Source organism: Saccostrea cucullata, unplaced genomic scaffold (genome assembly GCF_032062105.1).
Source record: "Saccostrea cucullata isolate Sc308-1 unplaced genomic scaffold, CSIRO_AGI_Scuc_v1 ctg48, whole genome shotgun sequence".
NCBI classification, from domain to species: Eukaryota; Metazoa; Mollusca; class Bivalvia; order Ostreida; family Ostreidae; genus Saccostrea; species Saccostrea cuccullata.
The window spans coordinates 111047-130662 of NW_026930219.1; the positions used below are offsets into that span (position 1 = coordinate 111047).

Below are 19616 nucleotides of genomic sequence, written 5' to 3' on the forward strand. Positions count from 1 at the left end.
AATCCTCCTCGGGCACATACCCACACATTAAAATTGTCCGAATCCAAATTTAGATTCATGAGACTTGAGTTTGAGTCCATGTAACGCTGGAGCCGAGACACAAATGAATGTCCTATTATGCAAACACTGAGACGCTTCACGTCGTCCATGTTGTGGTCCATCTCCCATTTGTAACCGGTTATAACCGGATCGCGCACTGCACGGGCGGGCCGAGCCAAAATTAACAATTAGGGTAGTGCAAAAGCGTTTGTTTACACTCACCGTTCTCTGCCAAACAAAGATATATGATCGATATAATGTCACTAGATGTTCCTTGCAGACGAAGGACGTAGGTACATCAATAAACTTCGCAAAATCTTACAAATTTCACTGCACCAAATTTGTGTGGCTTCTATCAAAATTCAATGAATGCAGCATGGCAGATTGCTGAATTATGATTGGCTAAAAGGCAAAATTTTGGGTTAGGTTAAAACTAGGCCACAAGACGTTTATACCCGTAAGACGGATATGGGTAAAATAAGTGAAAACTAAATAAACACTGCACATGTCACATAAAAGTTATTATTTATAATAATCACTAATTTGCAATATGACTGAAAACAAATTCATCATACTTTCTTCCATTTTAGACAGTTCCAATACATGCTCCCAGGTTAGTATAAAAGACACATAGTTTAATATCATACAGACAAAAATAACATTATACATGTATCTACGTTCAGGAAATAATTGAATGGCTTATAACAATTTCAGATTTATTGTAAATAACGGGGGGGTGCCACTATTTTCTGGCTTAAAAAAAGACTCTTAATTATTTGCTTTTTTTATAGTTTAATCCATGTCCAAATCCAGGAGATAGGTGTCAGAATGGAATATGCGTACCAGGTATAAACTGTTTTTGCAGCAATATTACTCAACATTCTTCATTGTTGCATGAAACTGAATGACTTTTAACAACACTAGAGATATAACAGATGCATTTGTTTCAACATTTGAATGCATAATTTTGTATGTGTTTTTGAAAATGTTTATTGACAAAACTTAAGATTAGAAAGAATTCGAAAGAATTCGGAGCTCTTTTATGCAATTGTTACACCAATTATACCTTTTAGATAGCAGTTTGATTTCCAAAAAGTTAACAATGCTTTTTGTTCATTGTAGAAAGGACGGAGTGTTCAGCGGTATGATACTTATATTCTTTTGTAATACGAACCAAAACGTTTTCTAAAATACAGAAAAATACTTCAGTGAATTGCACTCACTTTAAAGATAAATTTCCTATCTAGTACACTGATTACACTTTAATTTGATTTACTTTTATAAAAAAAAAAGTTATCAATATAAGTTATGAGGTTGGAAGGATGTTTCATTTTTAGAATATCCGTTGCCGTGATCCACGAGATATCTGTGTAGAGGGAAGGTGTATTCGAGGTATGAACCCTGAAATAGTTTGTTGTTATATTAAGCAAACAATATAGATATATTAAGAAGAATAAGAAAAAGTAATAATGTTTCATTATTTCATATTTTTGGTTAAATAAAATGTAGCTTTATGACAAGTAATGCTAAAATAATTGAAAATAAATTGTCTTATTCTAATCTAATCGTAGAATAAAATGTTGATTAAGGAAAAAAAAATACTGAACTCACAAGAAATATAAAAATATAGTCTTTATTTTTATAACTGTTTGATGGTTGTGTTGATGACCTCTTGTGTTGCATTTGTATTTAAAAATATAATAGATATTTATATAACTGACAACGTATTTTAAAAGAATAGAAACTGACACGTTAGAAATGCAGAATGAACTTTGAAAACACTCCTACATTTCGTTTCCCTTCATTTCAGATAATTCCAACGCCTGTTCTCGGGTAAGAGTAATTTTATTTCAAATCTACAAGTAAGTGTTATATATATATTCCTTCATAAACTGAGTAACTGAAAAGACTGACTCGATTCTCTTCTTTCATAACGTTTACTTTCATACTAGCACTGCACTGATTTGGGGGGAGCGGGGTATTATTTTCACTCTATTGAACAATATAACAATTCTAAATTTCATTTATTTTTAATGAGAATTATCTTAATAAATATTTTTTGAAAATATTAATATGATATTAATTTTTTGATAGTTTAATCCATGTCCAAATCCAATAGATCTGTGTCAAAATGGAATATGTGTACCAGGTATGTCTTATTTGTTTAGATTGAAAATGCTTGTTAAGAAGTAGATATTCTATCTGCATATTTATAGCGAACAAATATATAATCTAAACGTGCAAAGCTTCTAAGGGTTCATGGAAATAGAATCTTGAATGTAATTTTAATGTTCCACTAGAGATACATGTGTAACAATTTTTATTTTCTTTAATTAGCACTTTTTGGGAGAGTTTGCAAATAGCGCATAATTAAGATATATATTTAATGCTGATTTTTGCAGGTTGTTATACGTTTCTTTTACGCTTCGCGGATTATATAATGCGTAAACTTACCCAAACCAGATTATACTCGATTATTTGGCCAAGAATTAGTCATTCCTTAAATGATATATCTTTACTCAATACCCTTTGAATAGTTATTTGAAGGTACTCCTTTCATTTGCTTCTTTGATCACTTGATTGTTTCGGACATTTGATAAATTAGGTATATATTGTTTTGTACATGTATGTGATACATGCATATCTTTGTAATTGCTGTCTATCTATTCAGATTTTATATAAAGGTCTTTGAAGACTTTTTAGCATCTGTAATGATTATACTTTTCTACCATTTTAGGAATGTCGGATACATGCTCCCCGGTAATTTATTTTTAATACTTTAATAATTCTTTTAAAAGCAGAAAATTATTATAAATCTTTACTAGAATTTTAATAGTTCTTTTATTCATGCACACGTATACTAGTATCTGAAAATAATTGAATATTGTTAGCAATGACTATATCCATGGAAATATTGACCAGAATTCTGTCATACGATTTTTTCATTTTCATAGAGAAACCCATGCCGTGATCCCCGAGAAATTTGTCAAAATGGAAGATGTGTGCGAGGTATTAAATATATTTAAATTTTCAGAATACGAAAAGAATAAGGTAAAGTTTTCAATTCTCCACCAAAATAATCCTGAATACTGTATGAGGTATATACAAACATTTTTTGACAGAGTTATTCCTCTTAGACTTTGAAAAGTTCCAATTATTTTTAGTTTCTGTTCATGTTCTTCGATGAACATACACATACTTAAATAAAATTTTGCATACAGATTTTTCACAAGAATACCTAGGTCAAATTCTGTTTTGGTGACAATCGAGCCATTTTTGCATAGTTATGTCACTTGGACTTAGAAGGATTTCAATTATTTCCAGTTTCCGATCAATTTCTTTGCAGAGGTTACACCTACTGAAATAAAATTTTATATTAAGATTTTTCTTCATAATATCTGGGTCAAGTCCTGTTTTGGGTACAGTCGAGCCATTGTGGACAGAGTTCTGCCTTTGGACTTAGAAAACTTCCAATTATTTGGGGAGAAGGGGCAAAAATGTTTCACAAACATCTCTTATGTTTTCTTGTAACAGTTGATCTTTTTCTAAAAAAAAAAAAAAGGTAGAGAAAAATCGTTATACAGGCACTTTAATTTGTCTTTTCAGATTTGATACGTAGGTCTACCAAGACTTCTTAACTTTTGTACTGATTTTATTTTTTCCATTTTAGGAAATTTGGATACATGCTCCGCGGTAATTTATTTTGAATACTGTTATAATTATTTTTCATCAGAAAATAATTACAAATATTTCCAAAAGAAGAAGGTATGGTTTCCATATAAATTTTGCCCTGTGATTTTCTAAAAAAAAATGAAACTGGTTTAAAAGTTGAAAACTCATTTTAAATAATTGAAATTCAATGCAGAAAAATCATACAAGTCATTTTTCTCACACGTGTTTTTAAATGCTAATTATGACGTCATAAACATGTGCATTTTCCCGTATTTTCTTAAAAAGTTGCAGAAGACACCAATTTTCAATGGAATTTTCTTGCAGATAACATTGTCCACAGGCACCGCCCACAAAGATCTTGAGATATGTGATTTGTTATTGAATTTTGCACAAAATATCAAAAAAATAACGTGGGCGACGGCTGTGGACACTGTTTTCTAAAGGAAAATCACCCTTGAAATGTGCCATTTTGAGGCTTTTTCTGTTGAAAATAGAGAAATGCTTCACATTAATGACGTCATATTTGCAGAATGGTAAACCTTCATGCCATATTCTTTCCTGATTTATCAGAGTCATTTAATTAACTAATATTTAAGCCAGTTTCAAAACTTTTTGATGTCATTACATTTTTAGGGCGCAATAAAGCTAAAACCATACCTTCTTTTTTAATGTTTCTATTATTCATGCATTCGTATACATGTATTAGTATCTTTCAGATACTGAGGATTTTTAATTACAGTTAGTCATTGAAATATTGACCTGAATTCTGTAAGAAGATTTTTTTCATTAAAATAGAGAAACCCATGCCGTGATCCCCGAGAAAATTGTCAAAATGGAAGATGTGTGCGAGGTATGAAATGCATTTAAATTTTCAGAATATGAAAAAGAATAAACAACAGTTTTCATCTACCCAACAACATGATCCTGAAAAGTATAGGAATTCAAAAGTTTTCTTGTCTATCAAATAATAAATCAAACTAGAACCGACCTCGCTGCAAAGCAACAAGAAGGTCTTCGGTCCGATTTTCAGAAGCCATGCATGTAAGATCGTTAAATAAAAAATATTGCATTCGTTTCAAAGAAAACTTCAAATCAAAATTATTTCGATCTCTATTAAGTACTTTTATAATTGAAATATATGTTGATTTTTGTGAGGAAAAAAAAACTTTTTTTTTTTGCGACTTCTGGTTTGCGCGGTAGTGACCATTAGCAGCAGAAAAATGGATTAGAAGTATTGTGTTACGTTAATAATTTGATTTGACGTTAATATTTGCAAAAAAATAAACCATTTATGGTACTTCTGGTAAAACTGGATGTTGTCAAAAATGACGAAATTCAACAGGTAATTTAATCGGACATCAACTCTGACAAGCTAGTACAGCCCAATTCAATGCCAAATTCTGTGAAAATAAGAAATTTTCGACTACTTTCTGTTATGGCCGGAAGTGGCGTCAACGGACGTATTTTGATGATATCATCAGATGCTACTTGACATTTTGAATAACTTTGCTTCTTTGATGTTTTACACATTCTCAATATTTTTTGAGTTTGGCCCTTCTAGTTCCCTTATTTTAGGAGCCAGTCCCCTTTTAGAAATAAAATTTGAAAGATCTTGAAATTTTGCCTCTCGTTTATTCTAAATGTTTTAACAAAATATTTCCATGTTAAACGATATTGTAGAAAAGATGTAAGAAATTTTGAATTTCTCGATAAGTCAATTTTCGAGCCATAGCGAGCGTCGGCGCTTACATTTTCGGCGGCAATGGTATACACAATTCAACTTTACATAGATTGCTCTTTGTTCATTAAAAATTTCATACTTCCATGTTCAATGGTTTTTGAGAACATTGCCGAACAACGTGACCCTCTTAAAATGACAACGTTGAGGAAATCTTCGAACCGGAAGTGATGTCATCAAAATAAAAAATATTTATCTAGATTATTTGACGTTCTAACAGACCTGTAAGTTTCATGAAAATCCATCAAGCCATTTCTGAGAACTCGCGTGCACAAAATCGGTAAGGAAAAAAAAATAATGATATAGATATACAATCGAAAAGAAACCCAAAGAATAACAAGAAGGTCTTCCGCTGAATACGATTAAAAATGCATTTTGATAAATATATTTTGATCCTAATTAAGAGAGAATTGTTTTGATTTCAGTTTTTGTTTAATTTAGACTTAAATGAATAATTTTTTGATAAATAATAGTTAAAAAATAAATTATGAGACTTTTTCCTTGTAACAACTGATCTTTTAGAAAACTGTAAGGATATTCGTTATACAGGCGCATTTGTTTGGCAATTCAGATTTTCTATGTAGTTCCACCAAGACTTCTTAGCTTTTTAACTGATGTTTTTCTTTCATTTTAGGAAATTCGGATACATGCTCCCCGGTAACTTATTTTAAACACTGTAATAAATCTTCTTAGGAAAACTAATTATAAATCTTTTCTAGAATTTTAATGTTTCTATTATTAATGTTCTCGTATAGTATTATCTTCAAACAACTGAGTATTTCTGATTACAGTTAGTCATTGAAATATTGACCAGAATTCTTTAATAAGATTTTTCATTAAAATAGAGAAACCCATGCCGTGATCCCCGAGAAATTTGTCAAAATGGAAGATGTGTGCGAGGTAAATTTTCATAATGTGAAAAGAATAAACAAAAGTTTTCAGTTCTTCACTTAAACAATTCTGAATACTCTATAGGTATTCACAAAGTTTACTATAGTAATTATCTGTATAAATTATGTTAAACTTGCTCAAACCAAATGATTTGAAAAACAGTTCATTGTGAATGTCCTAAAAAAAATTATTGTACAGAAGATATTTCTGGAGATTGCAGGAAAATCTTGATATAAGCAAATTATCATCTTTTTAACCTTAATCCTGGGAAAATATTAATAAAAGTTTTTATAATTTAATACGGATTTTGTTTTTCAAATTACAGCGTTAAATATCAAGCATATTCATTAATCGATGAAATATATGGATATAACGAACAGTTTTCAAGCTCTAAAGTCCATGAAACAATACTAAATAGGAGCGGAGCAAACAAAACATCAGAGGTGGGATCAGATGCCTTGTTTGATATTGGTTGAAATTTACTCTGAAACTGAATATAAAAACAATATATCCAAAAGTCGGATTACATATACAAATTACATATACTACGATACCCTTGGGTGAAAAAAACCCAAATCATACCGTTAAAGTAATTTTAGTTATTGTACTGGAATTCTGTGTTTTTCTTAAAGTAGACTAAAATATGTATTTTTTGTTTGTTTGCAGGAGGTTTAGGTGAATGTTCATTGGTAAGTTTTAAGGAAAAGTTTTTCTTTAAAATCAGTGAATTATATCTTATAATATACGAGGGTTGTCCAAAAGTTCGTGGACAATGACGTTTTTGTGAAAATAAATGGTTCTGTATAAATCTGTTGTATATTAAAATATTTCTTATGAAAAAACAAGTCAGAATGATTTAATTTTTATTGATGTTACGTAATATTTTTGTGAAAAATCGGGGTCTTTAAAGATCGCAGATTGTGCGCACGGACCAAGGTTAAAATGACATAAAATCTGATATAAAGTGTTCGGATTTAAATGATTATTTTCCATATAAAACAAGTTAAAAATTAATAAACATCTTATGTAAAAACAAATAAAGAGGCTATAATCATTTTATGATATCTTATGTATCGCTTACTGTATTAGACAGTGCAAATACAAAAAAACCCTAACAAGTATGTGTCAAAAATCGGCAGAAAAAGCGACGTCGGCCGTCCGAACGGGGCAGCGTCCGATAAAAAAAAAGTGTTTTGATACGGTTGAAACGACGTAAGAGACAAAATATTTATTAAAACAATTCAAAATTATTGAAATATATTCAGTGTATTGATTTGAGATTGGTTTTATGCGATTTTTCAACGGTGTGTACAAATTCGAAGACACTACAAGAATTTAAAAACACATGTAATTTACTGAAAATGGAGATTTCTATTCATGACGTTGTTATAAATCTAGCGCAGCGTCGGACTGGGCTGTGCAGTTTCTGTATACAAACTGTTTATATAGATGACGCTCGTAGATTTTTGTGCATTGTTTAGAATTTTAAAAATTAAATAAATTATAATCTATACTTAAAGATTATTGCTAGCACTTGGAAGTGTGTTACGCCTTAAAAAAGAAATGCAGTGTGTGTCCATGAACATATATTAAGTCAAAATCCAAATGTCTGACGTTATAATGAAATGAGCTTAACGTCAGACTGGTCCGTGCGCACAATCTGCGATTTTTTAAAGACCCCTATTTTTTCAAAAATATTGTTTCATCAATAAAAATTAAACAATTCTGACTTGAGGTTTCAGAAGAAATAATTTGATATACAATTTATACATATAGAATTAACCATTTATTTTAACAAAAACGTCATTGTCCACGAACTTTTTGGACAACCCTCGTAGAATCTTCTCAGGTTCATGATTATCTTATTTGATATATTGATATATTTTTGGAAGAGAAACTTTTTTAAAATCTTAAAATGCAACAAGTTTTATTTTTTATTTTTATTTTTTTATTTTATTTTATTTTATTTTTTTTGCTCAGTAGGACGCATTTTTACAGGTTAATTTTCTGTCGCTATGTTTGGATTTGAAATAAGCATATCAATGGATATCTTTTCTTTTCTTTTATTTTGTAAAGAACTTACCATGCCCAAGTGTTTTTGAAAGGTGTGAAAATGGAAGATGTGTACCAGGTATGAACGAGGCATAGAAATATTTCGAGACTTAATTCGAATTCAAACTATTCACGAAATTATTTAAACTACTTTGGAAGGTATATGTATTTACGAAATTTTAAAAATAACCTTTATGATAATTTTGATGAGAGGGAAATGATCATGACAAAAAAAATAAAATAAAAATGAAGCTGGACCGAAATAAAAAATGAATTCTTAACGTTTAGAAAATAATATGTAACATTTAACCTTTTCAGCGATTCAAGGCGAAGGATGCGTAAGTATTCAAGCAGGCAGTGGAATGTAAATAATTTAAGGTCGTAATGTTAGATTATCTGTTGACGAGCAAATTTTGTTACTTAGAATTTCTTTATTTCGTTGAACTAACAAAGGATATTCCAATTTTATGTTTTTGTAATTTCGAAAGAATAGCAAACGTCCTTTACATTTCAGAGAGCATGCCGGTTTGATCCTGCCAGCACCTGTGAAAATAATCGATGTGTGAGGCAACCTGGAGGTGGGCCTTTATTTTGTTTTTATTTAATTGTATGTGTTTGAAAATCAATAAGGTTTTTAAAATTTATTAGGAATATAAAAAAAATTCTTTTCTTCATTTTTATTAAAAAAAGCTTCTTGTCAACTTCGAGGAGGTACACCTTGTTCAGCCGGGCACACATGCATAGGAGGGATCTGCTCCAGAAGTATGTATCACATAAGATAAATTGCCAAATCAACAATCAAATTTCTTAATTAAAAATTTTTCAAAAGTATGCTTGTGCATAATATTTACAATATTTCCAGTTTAAAATCCATTTCATGATTTGGTATTTTTTACTTTAAAAAAAGATACTGACAAATAAATTGATGGTACATGGATTAAAATGGCTTTGTTAAAATCATCAGCATTTCATAAATTCTCCGCTCGGTATGACCTTATTTGCTCTGCTCCTGGTCTGTTTTGTTTCAATTGACTTTTGAGATTTACTTCTGTCTGACATCGCCATCATTCACTGTAATTTTAAAAATTTTAGATAAGACTGGTTTTTTTACTGATAAAATTTCCATAATAGATTAGTCTCTTTCACATATCCTACAAACAGATTAATTTGTTATTCTTCCTTTCAGGTACACAAGGTGGATGTGTGAGTAATTTTCAAAAATGAAATCAATGTTTACGTAATGTAATGATTGGCTTATGCTTTAAGATCAGTTTCACTTATTACATAATTATAATGTTTTAAACTGCTCAATTACTCCTATTTTTTAAAATATGCAATATTTTTAAAATCTCCATTTACACTGTACCTAATCACCAATTTCGTGGACACATGTGTCCTTTAATGTTTAGTTGGTAATTTTCATAAGGTTTAAGTAAGAGGGAAGAAGGCTGCATATAATTAAACATTCTTATGGAAAATAATATTGTAGAATCCACGCCAGTGTGAGTCTATTCGTGGTAGCTTTTGTGAAAGAAATGAGTGCGTGCGACAACCAGGAGGTATACACTTCGTATTTCCAATATTATTATCAAAAAAACTTTATTTGTTACATACAGTTGTATTGATCTACTGTCTTTTTAATTTCATTCCTAACAGCAAGCTGCCAACGGGGATCAAACTCCCAGCCATGTTCATCTGGGTATAGATGTAGAAATGGAGTCTGTACCAGAGGTAAATAATCAGTTGTAGCAGTCAGTGAAATCTACTTAGACAGTGTTAGACAGACTGTGAAGTTCTCTTTCAGATTGATTTTGTTATATTGTGCACCTTTCCTGAATCAAGTTTATAGATAATATAGCTTAAATTATTTTTGTTTATTTTTTTAAACATATTAAATTTACATCATTTTTATGTTTGTTCAAAAATCCTGGAAATGTAGGCTTATTTTGTCAAAGAACATCTGAAGAAAATTTTAAATTGATAATGTGTTGCAAATTCTAAAAAAAAAATGATAATTCAAAAATCTTATGTATACTGAAAATAAGGACTTTTAAAGGCAAGCAATGGAAAAAATAAAGTCTCCTTTTCATATGACCACATTCTAACACAACCACGTAAGACAGGCTGCTGATGCGGCCGATGATGATCTTAACGAATTCTAGCAGTTTGTGAAATTTCAAAAAATGAAGGGGTTGGGGACTCGAATTTGAAAAATCTTTTATTTTTTCAATGTAGGATCATGGTAAATCATAAAAGTTAGAAAGAGGGTACAAAAGGTGATCAGAGATTTACATAAGAATGTAAAGAAAGAAAAAATAAAAGTTTTTTCTTAAGAAAAGGAAGACCATATATAGATTAGTTACCTTTCATTTTATCTTATTGGAATGCAAATTTCATACCATGATATTTAAATTATAGACAATAGAATTGGATATTACTGTAAAATATTTGTTTTGAATATCAACATACTCAAGGAATGCAAGTCACCCTGGGTTTTGTGTTTCATTATCAATAATTTTCAATGAATTAATGGATGCACAAGATGTTCTTTATATTTTTTTTCAACAGTATTTCATGTTCATTTGCTGTACATTTAATGTATTTTTAAATCTAGCACACGCAATGCGTCCTTCAAGTATAAAAGAAGGCCAAGTCACACGCATCATACAGATAAATAAAACACTCAAATAAATGAAGATAATTTTTTAATCAGAATTTTTTTTAAACATCTAAAAAAAAGATTATGATTGTTGATAAATTATTTTTCTAATATTTTATTTTTTTTTTAGGTTCACAAACCGGCGGTTGTGTAAGTATTTCAGACTTAAAGACTTTTACACCCTCACAATTTTAATGGTTCAAAGTACACAAACTGCATTTGTTTTGATTTAATATAGTTTAAACTTAACAATTATTGCAAAAAAAATGTATAGCTTGCCATAATACTAGTATTTGATATGGGAGACATGAATAAACAGACGTGCATGTCAACAACAAAAAATCGTACATTTTTTGTAAATAATATTATAGAAATTATGTTAAAAACTTGTTCAACTGAATGATACTTTTGAATTATGAATATCAGGGGAAATATTTTACATTTGAAGTACAATAAAGAAATTGCCTGAATGAAGGTACCTGAGAAGGAGTTGTTGCCCATGTCAACATTTTTTCAAATTGAATAATAAATAAAGAAAATGTTTATTTTAAAAATGCTTTAACTTATCATTATTTATCATTACACCTATTTAAAAGCATTCTTCCAAAAGATATTGTTCTATTGGGCGTGAATTTAAATTATTATAATAACAGTTTTTGCAAAAACCTATGACATCACAGGAAGATGGAAATACCTTAAAATTAAACTTCTCGTATCATTGATCTGCACGGGTTATTAGCAGACCGTTAATGTTCTAATTATCTCCCGTACCGTATGTTGTAGCTTGATTGTGGGTTTACCGGAAGTATTTGCGAGAATGACCGATGTGTGAGACCACCTGGCGGTATGAATTCATTTAAGGAATGCAGCTTATTTCAACTTTTGTTATACGATATAACATAACTTGGGGCAGTTTATGCTTTATAAACCGCGAAGAGTAAACTGTCCCAAGTTATGTTATATCGTATAACATAAGTTGAAATAAGCTTCATTCCTTATAATTTAATTTCAATGTAAACAATGATACAATTTTTTTCATTTTTTCCTTCGGAAAAATTTTTCAAATATAGCATATTTCAAAAGTTAACGTCTAGCGGAGTAATACGTTTTTGACGTAACTCATTGTGACGTATGCAAGTTATGTTATACAAAATGGATAAAACCGTTTAACCAATCAAATTAAGTGTTACAACTGAAATTAAATTATTTTTCAATGATTGGATAAGGATTACAATATAATATATTTTGTTGAATAAGATATATTTTGTGCACAGTATTATAACGCTGAAAACCCCCAATGTAATTCAGAGGAAAAATTTATTTTTTGTCGAATAATGAAACATCTATTTCAAATATGAATAACCGAAATTAATAAACTTTCTCACTTGTTTTTAACAGCAACATGTGGAGGCCTCCTTACAGAACCTTGTTCAGCTGGATTTGTTTGCAGGGAAGGCTTCTGTTCCAATGGTCAGTTTCAATACATATAGATGAAAATCTAGTATTTACTTAGTATTTTCAGCGAAAGTTTTCTAAATCACCAAAAAAACCATCATGGATAGAGAGATGAATTTAAAGCAAACAATATTTTACCCATTGAAAACATTGAACATTTGCTCAAAAAGAATTCAGTAAAAGAATGATAATGACAAAATGAAGAAAAATGTGTAAATGTGGTTTTTTTTCTATCGTTATTATTAAAGTAAGAGATAGTATAGAGAGGTGAAAATCTTGAAGATTCTGATTCTTCTGAGTTATTTGAACATTTTGATATTCTAAAATACATGTAGGCTACATATGAAGATTTATTTCTGGTCCAGTGTTTCTTCAGAGGAAGGTTGTTCAATGAAACAACTAAATTTTTATTTTTTTTCTTCATAAACAAACATGAATTATCTTTATCCAAGAAATCTCTGCTGCAAGATTGGTTTTGTTTGGTTTGGCAGTTCTGCAGAAAAAGTTGAAAATGTCAATTTTAACGACGAATGACACACAATAATGAGATGAAAAGAAAGACGGACAGAGCACACCTGAGTCTTTGGCTCAGGTGAGCTATAGTAAAAAATGTTAATGAAATAATTATTCCTACCTTTCTTTCAGGAATTGTGGATTATCCAGCCTGCATAAGCGTATGTACCCATTTTGGAAATTACTATCCATTAATTTAAACATTCCATATTATTTTAACTGTAGATAAACAGAATACAATTCCTAAGATCTTAAGAAGAAGTGTTTACTTTATATTGAATATCTTTTCACTATAATTATAGACTCAAAACTGTCGACCCAATGAACGTTGTCGAGGAGGGACCTGTGTTCCAGGTATATATATGAGAGAGAGAGAGAGAGAGAGAGAGAGAGAATAATTGAAAAAGATAATATATTATGTAATAGGAAATTATATTAGGATGCTTTCGAAAAAACTCATTTTCTGTACTATTAGGCTTGTTCGTAAAATTTTGATATTTTATGCGATAAAGGCGTAACACTACTTGGTTCATTTATTTTGTTCCATATTTTCAGATGACATCATTTCAACACAGTGTAATTCAGTAAGTATCGCAGTCTTAATGTATTCTGGAAAAGTAGCCTATATTACAGTAGCCAATAAATGTGTACCATTATCTTATTTCATCTTTGAATCACTTGGCGGTATCGCAGAACTACCACATTTAATATATCTCTGATTATTTTTTATTAATTCAAGTTTGGAGCATTATCTATATTAACCAGCAAATGAAACATCTTGTTATGTCAGCAGCTTAGTCACTACACTATATCATACTAATTGCAAACGTTTAATTAAGAATCAATTCTAAAAGAACTAGTTTTGTCTGTTGTCAATATGATTGCTGTGACTTTTTTTTAAATCAAATGTTTAATCGCGATTATTTTTTTTACAGAACAAAGACTGTAGGACTGGGTTCCGATGTGAAAATTATATCTGTGTTCCCGGTAGGTGCTGTATAATAACAAACAGGTTTTATTTTGTGTTTTCTTATTTCTTATTTGGCAAACAATTACTTTAAAAAGAATTTTCAATACAAACATACATTTTTGGTCAGTGGAAGAAATAATTAATCCTCTTGATTTTCTCAGTTATTATCTTTTGTATTTTTAAGTTAACATTTGATAGAAATAATATATTTGACTGTGACGAACAATTGATATACCGGTATATATTTTTAGATGGAAATCAACCTCAGCGATGTTCAAATGTAAGTAGATAATAATTAATCAGTTATATTTGATATGTTTTAAGTACTGTAATTTAATATCAAATATAATGTCAAAATGATGGTTTCATTTAGGTTTGTTTTGTTAGTTCTTTCATTTAAAAATTCAAGGTGAAAATTTTGGTAAATTATGTCTCCCTGCACTAATCCTTTGTTCATTCTACATAGTTTATGAATTCATATTGTGACAACTGATGCTCTTTTATTTGTTAGTCGAATCCATGTCCCGTTGGACAACGCTGCAGGCAAGGAACTTGTATCAGAGGTAATTATTAGTTTTATTAACATAATATTGACGAAAAAGAAAGTTAATTAAGAAGACAAATATAGCTTTTTTTTGTCATTTTAATAGACATAATTCACATCTCGAATTACAATTATTTTAATCAAGACTTTTTTGTGGTCGGAAAATGATAGCTTCACAATATATTTTTGCTAGTTTGTTCATTGAAATGCTTTGAAACAAATCTTTTTGTTAGCGTATCTTTCACTGAATAAGTGAAATATATATATATATTTGAAGCGTGAAAATAATAATAATTATGATTTTTAAAAAAACATGTATCATAAAAAATCAGCCGTAAAGAAAAACGGTCTTGATTCATGAATTTGATTCACGAAATTAATCTAATACAATTTTTAGCTTTATCTTCATTTTATGTGATACCGGTATTAAATGAAAAGACTGGGCTTTTTTTTGGCATCTGATTAGTAAGAATTCTAGAATGTGAATAGTCAGCATGATTAACTAGTCAATTTTTCATTTACTGTATATTTTGTTTTGAGCCCAGCTACTGTAGATCATTAAATGTTCGCGACACCTTATTTTCGCGAGATTGTCATTGACTCTTTGTAAGCGAGACATAATTTTCACGAAAGTTGTTATTTCTCTATATAATCGTAAGGAATATTTTTATACGCGAGAATAAAATTTTCGCAAACGCATTGTCTCGCGTAATTACGCGAAAATTAAGTTCTCGCGAATTAAAAGTGATTTACAGTAACTTATTGTTACTTAAGTCTATGTGATATGTTAATGTTACCTCTAGTTTTAGTCATTTGTTAGTTACAATAAATGACATTTTTAGTCAATAGTTTTTTTTCTTAATACTATACACAAGAGGTTAAACAAAAACACATTACAGCAAACATTTCTGGATATTAAAATTAGTTACTTTTCAGTGTATAACTATCCATCAAAGTCTAAAATTATCTAAGTGACGTTTAAATTTATACTCATTTTTTTCTGTTGTAGACCCGACATCCTGTAGTGCGGTAAGAAATAAAGATTTTATGCTCTTTCACATGAAAACACTGTACATGTTATACATGCAATTCTTAGATATACTGAACAATTACTTACTTGGTTTGTTGGTATTCATGTAGTCTTAAAGTATGATTTCGCCTGTTGTTCTAGTGGAGGCCTTGTCCAGGAGGACAGATTTGTAGAAATGGTCGATGTGAAACTGGTAAGTACTGATTAGTCGTATAATTATTGACAACGAATTTTGTTTAGGTATTGGAATGAAATGTGTCGAACAAATGAGTATATGCTCAAAACGCATGTGAAAAACATATATTGTATGATGTTATTATACATGTAGATATTTTGACACGTCAGTTTTTTTTAAAAATTATGTTGTGACTAATGGAGTCTATGTTACACACTATGATACTGGATGTTTTTTGTACGCAGATGCCAAAAAACGCGAATTTAGGTTTGCTTTTGAGATAGGTAATTTTTAAGCATAAAAATATTACAAATCTACGAATGATATGAAAAAAGAAAGATCTAGTCATAGTACTATTTTACAATAAAATGTTATCTAAGGATTTCTTACAAAAAGTACTACATTTTTAGTACGTATTTATTAAATATCTGTCTTGTTTTAGAAAAGATAACTCTACTTTTGGTACTTTGCTATCTTCCATTAATAAAGAGTAACAACCGTATGAAATATTTTATTCTCATGGGGTTTTTTTTTTTGGTCTTATCTCAATCTTCTGTTGCTAGATTCCTTTATCTAAAAAAAATCAACTTTGTAAAAAGTGTGCTTATTTCTTTAAGTAAACTTTTTTTTAAACAAACAAAGTAAAATAATAATTTCATTCTATTGTTGAAATATTTTTTTTTCCAGGTCAAAGTGTTCGGTGTGATCCTGTCAATGGCGTAAGTAGATCTGTTTTATAAGCATTTCATTAGGTTTCGTTAAAAAGTACAGGTATATTACGAATAGTAAAATCGTTTTGATAAAAGTAAATTGAAGACGTTTCATTGTACTTCAATATTAAATTTTATACATTCCTTACGATATATTAAAAGAATAAGACTTTTCTTGGCATTATTTAATTGAACTTGAAGATTTCTTCACTTTTATTCAATGTAGCCCTTTTGTGAGCGAGGTTACAGATGTAGGAATTCACAATGTGTACGCAGTGGTATGTACATGTATTCATACTTAGAATATACTTGAATAAATTGAATGACTTCAAAACTTTAAGCTGGTTTGCTTTTCCCAACTTACATGAAAGCAAACTAATGCTAGTGGCAATAACAGAGTACTAATGATTTGTTTTTAAAACATGTTTCAGGGTTACAATAGATTCTTGATATTAGAAAATTAGTTCATGCAGGCCTAGTCAGTTTACTGAAAGCATCACATTCCGCTCGAAATCGTCCTCTCATTGCAGATTCTTTAAAAAAAGTTATAAGAATAAAATAAATAAAATTTCTTAATCTTAAATTAGATGCTTAAAGATGCTACTTTTAAACTTTTTTTTCGTCAGAGGCATATACATATTGATATTTGTGCTTTTTCATATCATTATCTCAGTTTATTCGATACATATGAGCATGCTCTACGCAAGAACAATTTCTAAAACGAGGTAAATTATTGACAAACAAGCTGATGCAACAAGAATATCAGCAGTCTCGTATAAAGTCATCATTTCGTAAGTTCTTTGGTCGATACAATGACCTTGTAAGCAAATACAATTAATGATTGAGTCAAATGCTGACTTACGTTTTTCATACTAATTGTTAGTTCATTATTTATACACTGAATTGAGGACAGATTTTCCCGTTATTCCCCGATCATAAAAGGAGCACACGTCGGGTGTGAATGGTCGGCAGGGGATGCTTACTCCTCCATGGCACCTCTGATGTGTTAGAGATCTGTGTTTGCTCTGCTCCTATTTTGTATTGTTTTATGGACTTTGATTTTGAATACTGTTCGTAATCTCCATATCCTTCATCCTAAATCTTTCATTAGAAACAATATAAATATGCTTATTCTGCGTTTTTTTTTTAAATTATCAGTTAATTGACATGTATATGTGTACGATTGTGTGTATTTGTTTCTATAAAGTATTTACTCTCCTTACTATGATATCCATCATGTTAATATCTGTTCTGTTTGTCTTTTACAATCAAGACTTGGCAGAATGTAATAGTCAGGTAAGTGTACATTTCTTTGTAAAAATATAAAAATCATCATATTGCAATCACGATAAAATGAAAGTAAATGGAACTGTAAATAAAAGATATTATATTCTATAATGTCAGGAAAGCATTATCCACTCTTTAAGTTATGTTAAACATTCCAAAATTATATTATCGATTCACCAAATTATATTTTAAAATATTAATATACATTCATCAAATTATAGTTGGAATATTTAGACAGTTCAAAGTTTCTGAAGTTTTAAGAATTATTTTCTCACTTAAAATTTCTGTTTATAGAGACCGTGTCAACGGGGATACCAGTGTCGTATGGGAAACTGTGTCAGACGTGAGTTGGTATAATAGAGTCATGTTCATAATTAGATTACATACATTCTGTGTATTTAAAATTTAACGTTTTGAAAATTTTTGTTGTTATTGTTGCTCATATAAATGAATTATCATATTATATAAACGTAAAATTAATTTTCACACAAGCTTTAATACCATGGTATAAATTTTCCCTTTATCAATATGAAATTTAAGATTTCGTCTGTCTTTTTTTTTCTCCTTGAGGCGAAAACGTTATTGATACAGAGAATGCAAGATCAGTAAATTCTGTATATAAACAATAAAAAATCACCTAAGGTCTAAATGATGTTTAATAGATTGTTACCTAAAATTAAGCAGTTTCATTTTTTTTTCTGAAATTCCTAGTTCCAAAAAGGCCAAAAGTGAGCCTTGTTCCTTTAAGGTGTCATAATAATGCATCAAATCTTCATCATTTTACCAGTATAATGTGTCTTTTTCCTTTTTCAGAAGTGACATCTCCATCTCCATATCCATCTACGACTAGATGTCAATATGTAAGCTATTCATTTTTTGTACAATATTGTTGCATAATTAATTTAGCATTTTAGGAACAGTTAAAGTATTAATTATTTTATATTATGTTTTCCAGAATAGAGAGTGTCCCGCTGGTCACGAATGTATAGGAAGTGGCGCACAGGCAGTCTGTATTTCAGGTTAGTGAAAATGACAAGGCGCCCACGGATAAAGATTCCGTATTTATGCACCTCTTTTGACCATATTTTTTGTGATTTTAAGAAATTTTGATATACAAGAATTATTTTTTTATGTGATTTTTAGGTTATTTAAATTCAAAAGAATTATTTTACTTTAAAACGGGAACGAAATAGAAATATTTTAATATCTTATTAAATTGCAAATAATTACAAAATTTGAAAAGGGCAGAAATCGCGGAACTTTTCACATCTATCTTTTTTTTGTACACGGATAACTACTGAAATAAATAATTTTCTGTTTTTGTGATATTAGAGATGTTATAACATTTTTATTATTTACAGTGATTGTCTGAGCACTGAATGGAGTTCCAGTGCACAGTATCAGGAGTAATGGATTGGTCACTCATCAACGAGATTGAACTGTGTTGTACTTGTATACTGTGATCATAGAGAAAATAAATACATATATATAATGTTCTCGTCAACTTATTTAAAAAGTTACGGTACCTTAATTCAACAGATTTATTTTTTTTTATTAAATTGTGTCAATGTACGTTTTGGTGTTCATAAAGTATTGAAAATGCATATAGTTCCTACTCTGTATTCTAACGTGCGATGACAAGGTTTCGCGTGTGTTATAGAGATTTGAACGTCATGGATTTTTAATGGATTTCATGAAGAAAATTACACTGAATGTAAATATACGAAAATGGTATTCAAATCAATTTCACAGCTGGCTTCGTAGAAAAACACAGCGAATGTAAATATTTATAGTTATATCCCTTTGTATACATGTGTTATATTCCTTCCTTCAATATTTGAACATTTCTTAATATCACAAAAAGGAATATTTGGTGATTTT

At 29.7% G+C, this 19616-nt stretch overlaps 1 protein-coding gene across 2 annotated transcripts in view; it reads left to right on the plus strand.

Moving 5' to 3' along the window:
• The window catches only part of LOC134283284 (neurogenic locus notch homolog protein 1-like), a 31655-nt gene extending 12428 nt beyond the window's left edge, over positions 1–19227 (plus strand). For both annotated transcript variants that reach the window (XM_062765729.1, XM_062765730.1), the window contains exons 6-43: positions 630–652; positions 831–885; positions 1162–1181; positions 1377–1431; positions 1850–1872; positions 2134–2188; positions 2777–2799; positions 2994–3048; positions 3710–3732; positions 4507–4561; positions 6084–6106; positions 6295–6349; positions 7007–7029; positions 8417–8471; positions 8711–8730; positions 8907–8970; positions 9083–9154; positions 9579–9595; positions 9882–9951; positions 10049–10123; positions 11182–11201; positions 11835–11895; positions 12450–12521; positions 13152–13180; positions 13322–13373; positions 13575–13603; positions 13955–14006; positions 14241–14269; positions 14501–14552; positions 15543–15562; positions 15705–15756; positions 16426–16457; positions 16675–16726; positions 17722–17744; positions 18030–18078; positions 18549–18595; positions 18691–18754; positions 19097–19227. In XM_062765729.1, coding sequence (XP_062621713.1) covers positions 630–652; positions 831–885; positions 1162–1181; positions 1377–1431; positions 1850–1872; positions 2134–2188; positions 2777–2799; positions 2994–3048; positions 3710–3732; positions 4507–4561; positions 6084–6106; positions 6295–6349; positions 7007–7029; positions 8417–8471; positions 8711–8730; positions 8907–8970; positions 9083–9154; positions 9579–9595; positions 9882–9951; positions 10049–10123; positions 11182–11201; positions 11835–11895; positions 12450–12521; positions 13152–13180; positions 13322–13373; positions 13575–13603; positions 13955–14006; positions 14241–14269; positions 14501–14552; positions 15543–15562; positions 15705–15756; positions 16426–16457; positions 16675–16726; positions 17722–17744; positions 18030–18078; positions 18549–18595; positions 18691–18754; positions 19097–19107 — 1607 coding nt within the window. In that variant the 3' untranslated portion in view covers positions 19108–19227. The remainder of the gene's footprint in view (positions 1–629; positions 653–830; positions 886–1161; positions 1182–1376; positions 1432–1849; positions 1873–2133; positions 2189–2776; positions 2800–2993; positions 3049–3709; positions 3733–4506; positions 4562–6083; positions 6107–6294; positions 6350–7006; positions 7030–8416; positions 8472–8710; positions 8731–8906; positions 8971–9082; positions 9155–9578; positions 9596–9881; positions 9952–10048; positions 10124–11181; positions 11202–11834; positions 11896–12449; positions 12522–13151; positions 13181–13321; positions 13374–13574; positions 13604–13954; positions 14007–14240; positions 14270–14500; positions 14553–15542; positions 15563–15704; positions 15757–16425; positions 16458–16674; positions 16727–17721; positions 17745–18029; positions 18079–18548; positions 18596–18690; positions 18755–19096) is intronic.
• The last annotated feature ends 389 nt before the right edge of the window (positions 19228–19616 follow it).